The sequence below is a fragment of the Nilaparvata lugens genome, chromosome 5 (assembly GCF_014356525.2).
Source record: "Nilaparvata lugens isolate BPH chromosome 5, ASM1435652v1, whole genome shotgun sequence".
Lineage (NCBI taxonomy): Eukaryota > Metazoa > Arthropoda > Insecta > Hemiptera > Delphacidae > Nilaparvata > Nilaparvata lugens.
In genome coordinates this window covers 3591632-3608740 of record NC_052508.1, presented here as the reverse complement: position 1 = coordinate 3608740, position 17109 = coordinate 3591632, and the positions used below count along the sequence as shown (strand labels likewise).

Genomic DNA, 17109 nt, shown 5'->3' with positions numbered 1-17109 from the left:
CAGTACAAACAGCTGATGAGTTAAAGGGTTTACCGATGACACCCGATTTTACAGCCGACGCTCAAAGCCCCTCAACTTCAACACAAACTCAAAACATTATAAGTTGATAAACAAATTAAATTAAATCAAGTTACGTTGTTCTATTTTATTATGAATCAATTCATGCTATGATAAAAGTTTTTTTATTCTTCTAATCATGATAATTACAATGAAGAATAAAGTATTACAATCAAGTGTTTGACAAAATTCAAAATGAAAATTTCTCTCTTATCTTTCTTGACTTTAATCATTCTTCAAGGTAAGTTATTAATCTTTTTCATAATTTATTATTAACATATAAAAGAAGTCATCATCTTTTGTATGGCATCATGATTAGGTTTTTTGTTGGAATAAACTCTCCAGTGTTTTGAGCTGAAAGTTATTTCAACTAGCCTACTAATTGGTTCTACAAATCGTTAATCATTGAAGAAGAATTGTTCAGCAATAGCAATATTAATAAGTATGAGTTGTCCTGCAGCTGGTCTGATCAGTCGGATTCCAGATTGAACTAAGAAGTACAAATAGTTTGTGAAATATTGATCTTCAATCTCCAATTAATGATCTATTGTTTATAATATTATAGAAAAACATGTTTCTCTATGTACCGTACCGTTTATTGTTGGTAAGTGATGGGGAATGGTGTTATACACTTAAAATCCAGGTATGTGTTGTTAGCCCATTTATAGTCATACAGATTATTATTTCGTCCTGTTTGAGATATTCTTGACCACCCTTCCTCTGGGCTTTAACCCCCCATGGGAGAGTGAAAAGCGTTTTCATCATAGATACTGCTTCACATGTTCATGTGGTAAGCTATAATACTTGGTCCGTTACCGTTTAATTATTTGCTCTGAATAGACTGAGTGATTCAAGAAAGACATCTCTACATTTGACCTGCAAGCACAGTAGTAGCACTCTCACAGGCTGGAATGATTTTAAAGTTTGCCAAAAATGAGGGTCTCATTCCCCTAGTACTCCTACAATCAGCATCACCATTCTTACAGAATAGTCTGGATTTAGCCTGCACAGCTCTATTAGTAGGGTATAATATTTTGTATTTTTCTCTCCTCTGGTGACAATGTTGCCCCCAGCTGTTGCTGAAAACTAACTCAATGAGTATATTGTCATTGTAGTAATGTTAAGGAAGAAAATATCATTCTTTATAGCTTTTAAAAATATAGTGGTGGGGAATGAGTGATTCCACTAAATTCGGCACCCTTCATTCTCCACAACATACCCAAACTCCCGTGGAGCATAAGGCAGCACTGGAGTTCAAGGACTCATTTCCAATGTTGGCGCTGAAGCTCTTCAATCTTTTGCCTGAGGAGATAAGAAAGCTGGGGTCTTACGACTTCAAGAGAAGGATGAGATGGAGGCTGGCATTCAAGCCACTATACTTTGTGGAAGAGTTCATCCATGACGAGGGGACTGAGGCCGTCCACTGATCAAAAATAAGGCAAAAGCAACATTGACACATCCTATCCAGCGACAACTGGTCAACGGCAACGTAGCGGTAATAAGATGGGTAATAAGGTAATTACTCTGTTGAAGTATGATAGGTTGTTGATGACACCATCTTGGCATGCCAGTATATAACCCTCTCAGATTCTAGGGCTGCTGTTTTCATAAAAGCAAAACTCAGTGGTTTGGACAAGCCATGCTCCTCAATATGCCTCCTCAAAAGACACCATGCAAGGACATGTCCTTATGCTGCTGCAAAAGAAGCATGTTATTATTATAGTAGTCTTGGGATCGTCAATATATGATATAATTCATACACTTAGCTTTGAATTTATATTGATCGTCATCCATCTAATTATCACAATTTCTATACTACATGTGTTGCTAGAAAATGTTTCTATTGATGTGACTCATTCAATAAAATGTATTTTTCCAGGTTTTCTTTCTCTAGTTTCTGGATCCAGGGTTTTAGAACTCAGTGACAGGTATATTAATTTTCATCATTATCTAGTTTTTATAATACCTTTACATAAGTAATGCCCAGCTTAATGGGATGTATATTCTATTCTACTCCTATGTAGCCATGTAGGACAGGTCGTGCGAATGTAAAAAAATTCAACGCTACATAATTCGAAGTATCCTGCTGTTATTAAATGTGAGGCTATTAGAAAAGTTCAGTGGTTACATCAAAAGCAGAGAAAAATCTACCAACTGAACAGGTTTAATGTGTTGGAAAAGCTGCTTATTGTAAATAATGGCACTCAATCAAAAATTGAACAATTAATCAATGTTACATTATTGATGAAATTGTAGAAACTAAATTTATGGAGTCATTTATGCATTTGTGGACTTTGTGTAATCTTATCTGAATTCGGGAGAGGAATAGCACAAGGAAATCTCATTTTTCCTCTCACGATCATCCTAATGAATGATCCTACCTATTGTAATAAAGTATGGTAATAACTCTTCCTCTTGTTACTAAAAAGTGGGTGTTTAAATATAAATTATAGTTTGAACATTCAATAAGATTTTTTAGGTTTGTACATATGAAGAATGATAAAATTATGTGTATAATGATATCAAATTACGTATCCTATCATTCTTTATTACGATCTATAGATTAATACTGAACGAATTTCTTTACAGATTCTTGGATATACGGAAAGATGGCATGTGGCTGGTCATGGTAAGTTTTATTACATAAATAGATCATAACGTTAAATATCTTTTACCTTTTACTCACTTGAGGAATATCTAAATACCTAACTTGAATGTAATATAAATATGCTTTATCATTTATGATTTTCCATCCAATTGTGTGTACTTTTAAAATATATTATTATGACTTGCCTAATGCTATAATCTGTAGTCTGATGGTCAATAAAACGAATCTTGAATTACTTCACTATTTTTGATTCAGAGAAGTGATATTATTTTTCTATCTACTTTTTTTGATATTATTGTTTCTAGACCATTTGTGTTATTATAATTAGAAGTGCATAAATAAATCTTCCGGTATATTTTTATAATAAGAAAACGTGAGTTCTATAGAACAAGCGAGAATCATAGGACACAGACTCTGCTCAGAAGAAGGCTTCAGATTCAGATTCTGCTGAATTAAAACACTATAATTACTGACAAAAAAAGGCCAATGTAATCTTTTTCTCGCTTCAGTACAACAAAAACGTTTCAAATTTATAAAATATATTTAGTAGAGAATGGATATAAAAGTAAACTGTAGGTAGTACAGCATTTGAAGAGATTCAATTTTCGCTGAGGTTGATGCTCACTTGAGCTCTAGGTTTGTGTTTGGGTGAGAGTTGAATGGAATTCTAATTCAATTTAAATGGAAGTATCAAGTGTATACATTAACGAAATAGTGATGAGGTTGAATTGGTCATTGTTCAAAAAGAAGAACATTTTTAATGCACGATATCTGTCTCAGTATTGTAATATTAGGGCCATCTACACCCAAGTCGACATTTGGTCGCACCAACAAAAATCGTCCAGGAGGTGAACCGATCCTGAACATCTCCTTCTGTAGATCCAAGTCTCTTCATATCGTTCTTTACCTGATGCCACCATCTCTGTATTCCACCTAAGTAGACTCAATTATTTGTAGTCTCCGAAAGTTGACGTTGGCTTCTTTAGGCTAGGCCAAGTAAAACATTAAAAAGCTATAAGTATCAGCAACATCTACTATTTGATAAATTGGCGCTCACAGTAAGAAGTCTGCCCATTGAAACAAGCATTCCAAATATATCAGCTTTGTTAAAAGAGCTTTTTACTCCCCTTGATGGGTATCTCAACTGCGCCTTAGACTTAAGTTATACTTGAGTATAACTGACTGGATCGTTTGAGTTCTCATAATATATTATATTGTATAAATAACAAAGCCTATTGTATAAACTGTGTACTTAATGGCCAATAAATCTATTATATTTTAGTTATAAGTGTAACTTGTCAATGATTACTATATATAATAATTATTATTTCAAATATCCAATGAATGTTATATAAATAGAACCAATGACTTCTGATGCTGAAAATATTGACCGAACAACTAAATAGCTGAAGGGAATATTTGCAGTAGAAGTCCTTATTAGTTCTATTTATATAGCTTATATTGCACATTTGAAATAATTATTAAAATATACAGTAATCATTGACAAGTTACACATAGAACTAAAGAAGCCAACGTCAACTTTCGGAGACTACAAATAATTGAGTCTACTTAGGTGGAATACAGAGAATGGTGGTATCGGATCAGGTAAAGAGCAATATGAAGAGACTTGGATCTACAGAATATAACCTAACCTATCCTAACCTAACCTAACCCTAACCATACAGTAATAATATTCTAGTAGTTGGTTAACTGCAATTTCTAATAAAATGTTCAATATTTGTCAATGATGTGTTGTGTTTTGTTTGGGTGTGCAGTTCTATGCGCCGTGGTGCGCGCATTGCAAGCGCCTGGAGCCGGTGTGGTCGCATGTTGCGCAGGCGCTGCATAACACCAACATCCGGGTCGGCAGAGTCGACTGCACGCGATTCACTAACATCGCCACTGAATTCAGCATATCAGCATTCCCCACCATCTTATTGTAAGTTGTCAAACCTTTATGGCATTTACTAACTGATATTCTCCTATTAATTTCAATGTAATGTACTATTCAAATGAACCCTATCCAGTTTTCCTCATAGTACTCTGTATAAGTGGAAGTATAGTTATACATTATGCCTTTACTTCGTCCATAACACTTGTAATATTTCGGACAAGAGTATAAAACCTTTGATTTGAGTCTTTTTAATGATTGTGTCATACGTTTCTTCTTCTTCTTCTTCTTCTTTCTTCTTCTTCTTCTTCTTCTTCTTCTTCTTCTTCTTCTTCTTCTTCTTCTTCTTCTCTAAGCGCTACAGTCCTTGGTGGACCTTGGCTTTCTCAACTATTTGCCTTTTAAAGTGTGATAAATGAACGCAATTATCTATCTACGTATCTAGATGGATAGCTAGATTTAACAAGTTGGATTTTCTCGTAAGTCTAACTCTTCACATCTTATTCTACATTAAATCTTGTTTAAACTGCTTTGTATACTAATGTATTCAATCATCATCAAGAATGAAATGAATCAAATATTAGTAAAGTTGAAATTTCTGTTTGCTACTGATATTGTGCTGTAGTGGATAGATAGATTCATGCCTTCATCTTCAAACTTGAGAAACATTACAAGTGTTGTGGGTGAACTTGAGGTATTGTCTTTTAGGTTCTTTATCAATATAAATTATAATTTTAGCCAATGATTAGATTTCAACAAATTTGAAGTATTGTCTAACATTATTGTTTATTGTTTTGAAAACCCATAGATTTATTTTGTCACATCCACATTTATTAGATTTGTACACAGTACTGAAGTTTCATATATTGAAACCAACACATCTTCAGCTGTAGTGTTCAGTTGGTTTCATCACGAACTGCTTGCAGTCCTGTGTACAAAATCTAATAAATGTGGATGTGAAAAACTGTGTTTTTCAATTGTGTAGAAATTCCTCAAAATCAATTTTTATTCAAAAAAGTTTATTTTTTTCTTTTGAATTTTTTATCTTGAATTATATGGTGTTTTTGAGAGGTGGAGTGTATAAATTATTCATATTCTCATAGTGTATGTATTTTATATTTTATCCAGTATAATTTTCTATTGTTCTCCCTAGTATATCATTATTTCTCAATACTTCCAACAACTTTCACTTAAATTGTTACTTCACTACCCATCCCAGTTCACATATAAGATGCAGCGTTGCAGTGATTCTTTTTCTCGTATTGGTGAATTGTGTATCTCACTCGTGTGAATTAGATCGAATACTTGTTTGTAGTATCTGAGCTGGAAAATAATCTTGGTGTTTTTTGTGTTCCAATGATGTATCTCTCTTTGTATCGATATAGAAAGTATCGTTGATAAAGGATAAACTTTATTAGATAAATAGACTAAGAAATTGTCAAAAACTACAGATTTTTAAAATCTAAGAAATTGTCAAAAAACACAGATTCTAAAAATTTCTGACAATTTCTCAGTCTATTTATTCAATATGAATAATAACCACATTATCAACTTCTCAACTACACAAAAAGATAAACTTTATACTTTGTATTGATGATATTGATGCGTCTTTCATTATTTTCAGCTTGAAAGGAGACACTAATCAGTTTACATTCCACGGCGACAGGACCAAAGATGAGATCATCAATTTTGCGGTGAGAGTGAGTGGCCCACCTGTTCAACCTGTCACGAGGCCAGAGAGTCTGGAGAATTTGAAGGAAAACAATCCGCTTTTCTTCGCTTATGTTGGCAACTATGACGGAGAGCTATGGGTAATTAAGTTATCCAACTTGACTAATTTGCCTTCTCATAGATGTCTTATCATGAATTATAATAATTATCATAAAAAAATAATAGTGAGTAGGTTTTTGATTTTGTATTCAAATTTTTTAAATAAGTGCAATATTTCTAAAGTTTTTAATTTATTGTGATGATACATTCTGTGATTCATTTAGAGTATAAAATCAACCTTCAAAATTCAAAATTTTAAATCATCATTTCTGGACCAAAAATCAAGTGACGAAGCAATGTGTGATTATATAACCTTATCTTTTGGACAACATTAACATTTTATCAAAATTTCTGGAGAGAAATAGTACAGGCTTAGCCTAGTTTTTCCTCCAATTTCATAATTGTATTATGATTATAGTATTTAATACAATAAATAAATAAAAAAAAATAAATAAATAAATAAAAATAAATTGACGAGAAAATTGAAATGAGACAATCGAACTAGTACAATTATTTATATTAGTATAGAGTTCAAGTTAGATTTTCATATTAGTTATTATATGAGGCAATGGAACTCATTAAATTACTAGATATAATTTAGTAATGCTATACGATTATTATTTGAGATATTATTACATATAACATCCTTTCCATCTCTTTGATACGTTGCAGTTTTTGCAGTGCGAATATCTTTTTATAAATTCAAAAAGCTTGATGAAATTGTGTCGGTCAATAATTTATAAAATTTAATTAATGAAATTCAATTAAACTATAGTCTCATAATTATATGAATTAGAGGTCAAAAACACTTCGCGTTCTTTCCACCCGCGCACTGCTGAAATTGGACTTGGTTGTAGCAATTTTGACTCTGGCATCAAGTATAAACTGTCACACATGGTTCATTCATTCATTTGACATTTTTTTATAATAACTTATTCTATTCTCATGCATATCAAACTTCTTGTTTTATTGTATTGTTCAGTCTGTGCTGGGAGAAGTTTGTAACAGATTGAAGACATGTGAAGTAATCCGGATTGTTTATTTTATAGCAATAATTTTGTTCTTCTATTTCTAATTTTTTAAGGATATCTACTCCCAAGTAGCAGAGCAGTTCCAGCCTCATGGTTTCTTCTACGCTGTTCCTCCTGAAATCGCTAGAAAGGTACAATAATTATATTTCACATCGTAAGTTTATTTGTATTTTACAACTTTTCAAGTGCGGCTTTGTTTGTTTGCTAAGAGCTTATGATATGGGTATATTCTCTCTCCGATAAATGAAATATTAATTATTCATGATTTATGGCAGATATCAAATCAAATAAAATGCACTTTTATTGTTCACATTTGTAGCATAAAAATCACCAATAAAAGAAGGGTACTTTTCTTCAGTAATAAAATTTGATACAAAATATAGATGACTTCCACCACGAAAAATTAGTTATAACTCAAATATTGGAAATGCTGATGATGATGCGAAAAATAAATTTCATTGATAAAGACATTGATCATTTGATGCTGGTTAATGAAGTTGGTTTAAAAATGGCGGATCCAAGAAAGGCGAACCAAAATTTTGAAGCGAGAGAAAAGTAATTTTTTTCAATTCGAATTGGATCCCCAAAGAAACCTACTGCCAAATTATCTTGTAAGAGAAATGTCAAGCGTTTTCTATCATTTTTACTAACCCTGTATATTGTTGTTTATTGAATAATGTGTAAAATATTGATTTTTTTCAACTCACTAGCTTTCCGACTTTGAGAACGATCTTGCCCTTTGTATCGAGTGATACATCTTGACTAATAGGAAGTATTTGTACTTTTCTAATTTCCGCTGATTCAATAATTGGAACGTTCTACCTTATTTAAAAATACTAATAAAAGTTCTACTTTTTCAGCATTTCCAGATCATGGAATTACCGGTAATTCTTGTTTATAAAGAGAGCTCAATCTACTTCTTTGATGGTGAGTTATTTTTCGTACTGATCTACAGTATCTTTTAATTGACAAATAAAGAATTCATTTCTTGTCTTTTGCACTCTGAATAATCTAGAAAAAATCTTATTTCGTCTTCCAGTAACTTCATGTATAGTAGTTGTGGTGATATTGCCGTTAGACTATTAGATGATTGTATTTTCAATTTTAAACCCCCTATCTTGACACTATCCTCTCAATTTTCTGTAATCATCTCTTGAGCAAAAGTTATAAATCTTTCTCTCAACTGAAATAAAATGTATATAGTATAGTGTAAAAAGTATATCCTATTATATTAAGCGAGCAATTTCTGTATATCTGTTTATATTTTTATATCTGGTTATTTATGTTCAACGGATCTCGAAAACGGCTCTAACGATTTTTACGAAATTTGGAACATAGAAGGTTTATGATATAAAAATTCGATTGCACTAGGCATGATCCTTGGGAAAACTCGCTTAACGACATTAAAAAGATAATCCATCATTGGCTGAAACAGCTGAGTGATTCTGTGGAAAATCAAAATATCGCATCCCCGAAATTCATAAGCTGACGTATAGCCAGCTGTAAAATATAAACACGATCATTTTAGAGAATTATGTTCTTGAATTTAAAAAAAAAAAAACACTTTTGAAGTGAAAATGCAAAGTGCATTTTCACTTCAAAAGTGTTTTTTAAAATTTAAGTTTAATTTTAACAGTGAAAAAGTATGGATATACAACAGAGTAATTATGTTCTGTTTATCAATAAATAAAAATAACGAGCGAAGCTCGGTGCCCCGATATTAGTTTACTAATAGTAAAAGTATAGTAGTAGGCCAATAGTAATTATGTCAAGTTACTTAACGAACAATAGATGTATTATAACAGCTTATTTCTTGAATTACTTTTTCACAGCTGAAGAACAAGAGAACTCGAACTTGAATTCTAGTCTGACAGAGTGGGTAAACAGTGAACGATTTCACACATTTGTCAAAGTCACAAGAGGAAACATACGTCAGGTAATTAATTGAATTTCGTTACTCAGCTCTCTCACTAAAATAAATTTGATTCAATTGAAAACTCTATAACATATAAATATTTAAATAGAATGGAAAGATTTACAATTCTTGAGATATATTGCATGTATAATACTCTTGTTGAAAAGTGGTTTCCTTAAAAGTAAGCTGTTGACTATTACTAAAATGATAACTGAGACTAGAATATGATAACCAAATAATGTTTCTATAAACTCTTTTCTTTTCAACCTCTAAGTTCATTGATGTATAAATTCACTTAATATTAATTTTCATAACACTTGGATAGGCGTTTTAATTTTGAGCGCTTATAGTTGGTTAGTACACATTTTCGCTACAGTGCCGCTAGTAAGCTACATGCGCTTATTGCCTGGGCAAGCCCGAAATCATTGCAAGCAGTTCGTTGTGCAAGCTTTGTTACTCAAAGTTTTCAATTATTATGCGTGATCGTGGACGCTTAATATGATTTAAAGTTGTATTTTATTAATAATTATTAGTTCTGGAAATTGGTTGTCCAGTAATAACTCAGTGAGTGTGAAGAAAATATTGTTTTAAATACCCTAGTGAAAGATTATAACATCGTAAAATACTACAAATTATCACAATGACAAGTCCCATTTGAAAAACTACTCAAATACTTATTTAGCGAATTCACATCCTGGGGTTTTCCTATCTTTCCAATGATTTTCTACCCACTACCCACCTCGCAAATAAGGTATTCATTTGTATGTTAAAACGGAAGGAGATGGTGAGTAGTTTTACAATTTTTAAGAATGTTTCATGTTCAATCAAAATTGATTGTCAAAGGTTAGAGTTCCCTTGTTTTATAGTATTTTATCGTACAAAATACAGTCCACATTACCGTTCAACACTAAATTTCAAATAATGTCCTTAGCATAAAACTTGAACTTCCTGAATTGATGTTTCTATAGATAATCTATGAATATTTCATGTGTTTTCTTCAGTGTAAGTAATTTAAGGATATCTCGAGCAGTAATAATAGGTGAGTGTTTTCCAGGTTCTAGAAACCAACAAATTCCTTGTTCTTGCTGTAGTACATGAGAACAAACTTCAAGAAGTTCCTGCAGATATGGTTGAGTAAGTTCTTATTCATTCATTTCATCTTTCACATTCTACAATTTTATCAAGGAAAATTTATTATTTTACTCTTCATCTGAATATAATGTTAATGTTAACATTAATGAATGAATAATGTTAATGTTAATTAATGAACATAAATTTAATTAATGTTAATCAATATTTCCTGAGATGATATATTCTGATTTTGAAAATCTCCAATTAGTTATTCCTAGAAAGATCAATGTTTCTATTTCACTTTGCATCTGGATATAGTAAATGTACAAAGTATCGGACAACCCTTATGTTGTTTAAGGTTCAAAACATAGTGGAGTGGCAAAGGTAGATTGAAGCGAACGTGAATCTTCACGCACCGATTTCTTTGACGCTGTATTGAATGCTTCAATCCACTAACATCAAAGCTCGAATATTCTTTCCCAATTTCTTGAACTGGAGGGTAGATTAGATTTTTTCTTTATGCTAATTACAATAATGCTAACATATTAATATGCACAATTAAAATATGCTAACATATTTTTATCATGAGTACTTTTTTGTATTTCAGATTCCGAGATATGATACAGTCTGTGATAACTAGGAATAGAGATAAGTTTCACAGGTAATGGATTGATTTTATTTCCTATATAATATTTTCAGTAATTGTGAACGATTGATCAATTTCAATATTATTTGTGTTCAACTATCACATCATAAAAATTGATATACATTTCTGACAAGCGGTGTAGATAAAATAGTCTAGAAACACTGATGATCTTTCATTCATGTTGAAAATTTCTTCCATTCATGTTGAATCTTCCATTCATTAAAATTTAAAAAGAAACTGTAATAGAAAGTAAATATTGACTTCATCACTGCTTTTCAAAGGACAGTTTCTGAAATGTTGAATGTTTTACCCCACTTATTTTCACTGAATTTTTATCACGTCTATAAGCTAGACGTTTTCTCACAATCCTATCGCATTAGTCATGATACCGTACGTTCCAAATTCAATAAAAAAACTAGAATAATCACAGATTCAAGAAATTTTCATTAAAACACACACACAGCGCATTTACAGGTTAAACAGTTAGCCGTATTTCCTTTCTCTACTGTCTCAACTTTGACTACCCATTGACTGAAGCTTGTATTAGCCACATGAAGCGTTTTCAGATGACTCCGCAAGGCAGGAAGCTCTCCGATTGGCAGATTGGGTTGGTGTTCGGGAATCAGAAGATATCAGCCAATCGGAGATGAGCTCCCTGCTATGCCGACTCGTCTGATAAACTCCTTATGTGGCTTGGCCCTCACGTTTCCCGACAAATGTCATACTGGACAAAGCCTACGAGATATCAACGCGCTAGGACGTTTTAATAAAGAATAACCAAGACTGTTTAAAGTAAGTGGTACGCATTTCGTATAGACCTGCAGTTTTTACTAGAAATTTACATTATTCAAGTTATCATTCAGATATAAGGAATTTTTCGTCAAAAGTTGTTAAGTGGTTCGCATTTCGTATAGACCTACAGTTTATACTATAAATTTACATTTATCAGTAGTTATATAGACGTATTTTTTATATCATAATGGATCAAATTTAATAATTTTGGTGAACAGATGGTTCCAGTTTGGTTGGATAGGCAGTCCAGAGCTGGCGAATTCGATAGCGATGACTGAGCTTCCTCTGCCTTACCTGCTGGTGCTCAACTCGACCACCAACCACCATCACCTGCCTGACGACGAGCCACATCGGCTCACTCCCGGCGCCGTGCAACTCTTCCTCGAGTCTGTGCGCAACCAGTCGGCTCCGGTAAGCATTTCAAATGGCGATTTTTTTATCAATCAATTCACAAACGAACATGATACAAAATAACAAAGAGAAAATATAAAAATCTTTATTTAAGAAATCAATTTGTTGATTGTAATGATTGATGATCCAACTTGTTCACTTTGTAGGCTGGGTAGGCTATTATACTGAACTCTCAGCATTTGAACACACTTATTAAACTCGATACAAACATACAATAAACGCTTACAAAGACCAGTGATCGTTGCAGGATATAAGAAATGAAACTGACTGTCAATCGGATCTATACGCACGGGCTTCACGTTCTCTCATAGTGTAGACAATGAGAATTAGACATAGATTACAGATGTATCACACATCTACTTAGCAGACATAATACAGGCATAGAGAAAAGATAGCATAAGAAGATAGGGCGTTTATGTTCCAAATTCCACTGTTAAGCCTAATCACTGTTAGTCCTAATAGTTATTTTTTGTGAAGCTATAATGACGGTGGTAGTCTCTCACACTCTGCCGTTCTCACTCTCTCACCCGGTCAAAACAGTAATAATAGACAGTAGTCGATAGTAATTGGCTTGAGTCAACAAACATCGGTTTGAAATTTGGAACATAAAATAAATATATCATAAGATATTTTCTTATGGTACCTATCTTTTATCTATGTTACACGTTGCTGTGATATGTATATAGGGAAATTCAAAAAATATTGTACACCGTTAAACAAAATATACTCAATGTCTGAATTAAAATATCCACAATATTTGGGGAATATGGTGAACCAAACTGTTATTATTTATGATGAACACTTCAAATTTCAATTTCAAAAGTGAGAGAAATAATATACGTATAGCACAAATCATCTTAGCCAATTCTGAATAATCTGAATTTTGATTGAAAATTATGTATTTCCTTAACTCTCCAATACAGTGTATAGTAATATATAAATTGTATTTTTTTCTAATTTTTGTCAATATTTTAATTCTGTAACAATAATAATAATTACAAATACAGTACTTTGATATCCTTTTCATCAACTGTATTAATTGTAATTGAAGCTTCTGTGTTAATCTGATAATATGGCATTTTTTTTATTCATGAAAACATAGAAACAGATGAGATGGGAGAAATCCCAAACATTTGCAACGATATCATTTCCACTGACTATAAGCATAGAGAAACAATAGCATAAGTAGATATCCCATGGTATAGAGCGTTTATGTCGCAACTTTTACTGTTATCTCAAGCCCTTAGTCCATGTAATTCTTTCCCGTGAAGCTGTGTGACACTGGTAGTCTCTCATATTGTGCCGTTCATACACTCTCACCCCAACAAAACAGTAAAAATCGACAATAATCAACAGTAATCGGCTTGAGATAACAGTAAAAGTTGCGACATAAACGCCCTAAGCCATGGGATATCTACTTACGCTATTGTTCCTCTATGCTATAAGTGAATCTCACAATAGTGTTCCATTGTAAAAATGTTTTGAATGAATGAGTTTTGGTTTGTCGCAGTGTTATGGCGGAAACACGTTGCCGATCCGCATGTACCGTGCCTACTTCGAAGCGCGCTCGTCTCTGAGCGAAATGTGGAAGGGAAATCCAGTTCTGACGTCGGTGTTGTTCGGACTTCCGCTCGGCTTTCCTCAGCCTCATCTGCTACTCCATCTGTTGCGCCGACATCATGGATGCTGACGATGATGAAGAGGAAGAAGGTCAGATTATTTCACTATTCTACAAGAATTTAGAATAATAGCAAATACCATAAAATTCATTCATTTTCTGTTGGAGGTATGGGTATGCTGTGAGACTCGTATTTCAAAAAGGGTATGCTTTAACAGAAATCAAATTAATGGATTCGAGATTAGCATAATGCAATTTATAAGGAATAATTCCTCCATAGGGAATGGAGGAGCTCCATTCCAAAACCTGTGAAGTCAAAAACATAATTTGTTGGAAAATTGGGAAAAACTGTTGCTGAATCACTATACGCTCTGTGCCAATGAATTCTCACTGGAAGTTGATTCATTATTAGAAGAATAATATTTATTATTTTCAAAGGTGTTTTTCAATAATCTAACCATTTTTTGTAGAAATAAAACTGCGCATGCGCAGTAACTTGGAATGGATTGGAAAAGAATGACTAGTTGACTTGACAGTTTTTGGAATGGAGCTCTAAAATATCTTGTAGAGCGTTGTTTAACATTCACTAAAGAATGTGGTCTAGAAGTTGGAAAAAACATTGTTTGAATGGTGATTACAGCTTTTAGAAGCAGGTTTTGGCAAGAAACACACTAGCAAATGATAAAGTCATATGTTTTGATGAGATATAACCTGAAAAACAGAAATCGGAAAAAATTGACTTAGCAGGTTTTGGAATGGAGCTCTTCTCTGACAGCTTGAAGCAATGTACCTAGAATACTAGCAGTAGCGGCTCGTGATCTTCTAGCTTGGGGGTTCAACCTCATGATCTATTGGAGAGAAAGGTCAATAGGATATAGAGTATTGCGCATAATCAAGTGTAAACGTGATCGATAATAATTACACCCCAAAGGTTGAGCTTATTTTCTACAAATATAAATTTTTTGTCCTGTTCATATTTTTCTTGTTTGATTTTTACTTCGAGAGTTGGTCACCATTATGTTTTATTTTACACCTACCCTCAATATTAATATTGTTTGTATTTAACAAATACTGAACCTTATTCATATTTCTTCATCAAAATGCTGTTACGGTAACACAATAAATTATATTCACACTCTCACTAAAAGAAAATGAACACACTAGAAATACTCACGAATAGGTACACAAAACACACTAGAAATTACTATATTCTTCTACACGCAAAACAAATTTATATAACGAAAAATGCAGTGAGATCTATCACAACTGTAAACAGTGTATACCCGTAACCATACCGTATAACCTCAAAACTGTCACGCTTAGGCTACTTCTTGTTTACCGCTTTTTTACTGTTTACTGCCACCAAATTTAAATTTATTGGTTATAAGCAAGTTCAAGATGGCACTGTATCCGTATCACGAATACTCACGATTCATTCCGAGGTTTACCGAATGCTTCACTTGCCTCGGCTAGGTTCGGCTACTCTCGGATGAACTCGTGCAAACTTGGTTCACACAGGATTGTGAACCAAATCCGTGCTAGCAAACCGATTCCCCTCCTCCGTTCCACTACCATACCCAGCCCTGTTTCTGGGTTCACATCGGGGAATGAACACTGCTTTCCATCTCCATCATTCCATCGTCATTCCATTCGGTGCTGTTTCAAGCAAGCCACTCCGGGCTCTCAGGCACCGGCCGCAAAACATCGACATTAAGTTTACGTAGATGAAAAATGTTGTGATGTAATTTAATGAGTATAAAATAGAAATATAATTATTTGAGTTGCAAATTCATCATTGTATAGGAAGTTGATTCAATTCTGGGGGTTAAATGAACCATTGAACACATAGGACGAGCCGCCACTGAATACTAGGTACATTGGCTTGAAGTAGTATTATACTTCTTTAAACTGGCAGCATTCCTTATAAATTACATCATTGCTTCCTATTCAATCAGTGCTGACAGCAAAAAGTCAATCTCACTATAAACGGTGAACTGAACTGATTGAATACATTTGATCCCAGTTGGTGCAACCTAGCGGAAATGTGACGGCTAAGGTTTTGAAGAAATCATAGGGCAGATCAATGCTGGATTTTAGTATTGATACTAAAGCTATAGCTCGGCCGTACTTTTGGAAGTAGTCGAAAACACGACTTTGTTGTCTAGTAACTAAGTGCTAGAATAATTCTAAGCAAGAGTTTTCAGTTTTAGGACAGATGGATTGTTTAATTAGTTGCTAGACAAAAATGTGCTATAGCAACGTTAATAAATGGTAGACTATCCTTTAAATCATTAGAACCGTTGTATTTTGATTACATGGCTGAAAAAATTCCAGTAACAAGTGATTCTTTAAACATTTCTCACTCATCCTCAAAGTACTCTGCATATTTAATTTCTATGCTTGGAATATATTAAAAGTTCTGTACTTCTTTACTTATTGTATTCGATTCTACAACATTTCTTTGATATCCTCAAATCTTTTTTAATATTCAATCAATAATAGGTTTCTATTTTGAATAGATTGCAATTTTGTGGGTGATATTCTCATGATTGATTCGATTTTTTGTTTGTTACAGAAGAGACTCACGAGAAGAAAGAGTAAACAACCGTCAGTGGAAGTTGTAAATAATTAGTTCCAATTTATATCAAGTGTAAATAATAGACAATGTAGTTAGTTATAACAGAATTTTACAATTTAGGATATAATCACTTTTCAACTTTCTTCCTACTCTATAACCTTCAAACAGTTACTAGCATTTATACGATGATCTCATTTATGAGCATACGATTCATTGAGTAATTTTTATCTTTGAACATTCTAATTTTTAGATATTTATTTATGAACAAAATATGCTCTCTGCAGAAGTAATAAAATAAGGATAATGAAAATTTTACAGTAATTTCATACTGTGAAATGTTTAGTACGTGACTGACAATATGCCAAGTCCAAAGTATGTTATGACAATGGCTGGAATTATTACTCCATTGTAAAGGCTCCTCCATACGTAGGGATTGGTCTTCAGTCCGGCTATCAGAACGGACTGAAAAAGCCTCTACGTGTGGGGAAGCCTTTACATGCGCAATAATCATTAATTTTGTAAAGAATTTGCTAGGTTGCAGCTTGTTGATTTTATAATTTTTAAAACTTTTAAATATTGAAATATGTTTTAAAAACATAATAAAACATACTGTTTACAACAATGTTGTAGTTTGTTTTTGTCTACCTACTACCAAATTCAAGTATAATCACTTAGTATGAACATATAAAGTAAAAAACTACAAGTATATAAGAGTATAACA

General features: G+C 32.9%; 1 protein-coding gene across 1 annotated transcript; it reads left to right on the top strand.

Annotated features, from left to right (window-relative positions):
- Window positions 1-6: 6 nt before the first annotated feature.
- Window positions 7-17010, top strand: LOC111043457 (protein disulfide-isomerase TMX3). The gene is made up of 13 exons (XM_039429730.1): window positions 7-298; window positions 1937-1985; window positions 2647-2686; window positions 4441-4604; window positions 6181-6367; window positions 7411-7488; window positions 8218-8284; window positions 9190-9293; window positions 10327-10406; window positions 10951-11004; window positions 12000-12192; window positions 13703-13902; window positions 16386-17010. The coding sequence occupies exons 1-12, from the start codon at window positions 253-255 to the stop codon at window positions 13880-13882; spliced, it is 1242 nt and encodes a 413-aa protein (XP_039285664.1). The 5' UTR covers window positions 7-252; the 3' UTR covers window positions 13883-13902; window positions 16386-17010.
- Window positions 17011-17109: the final 99 nt, after the last annotated feature.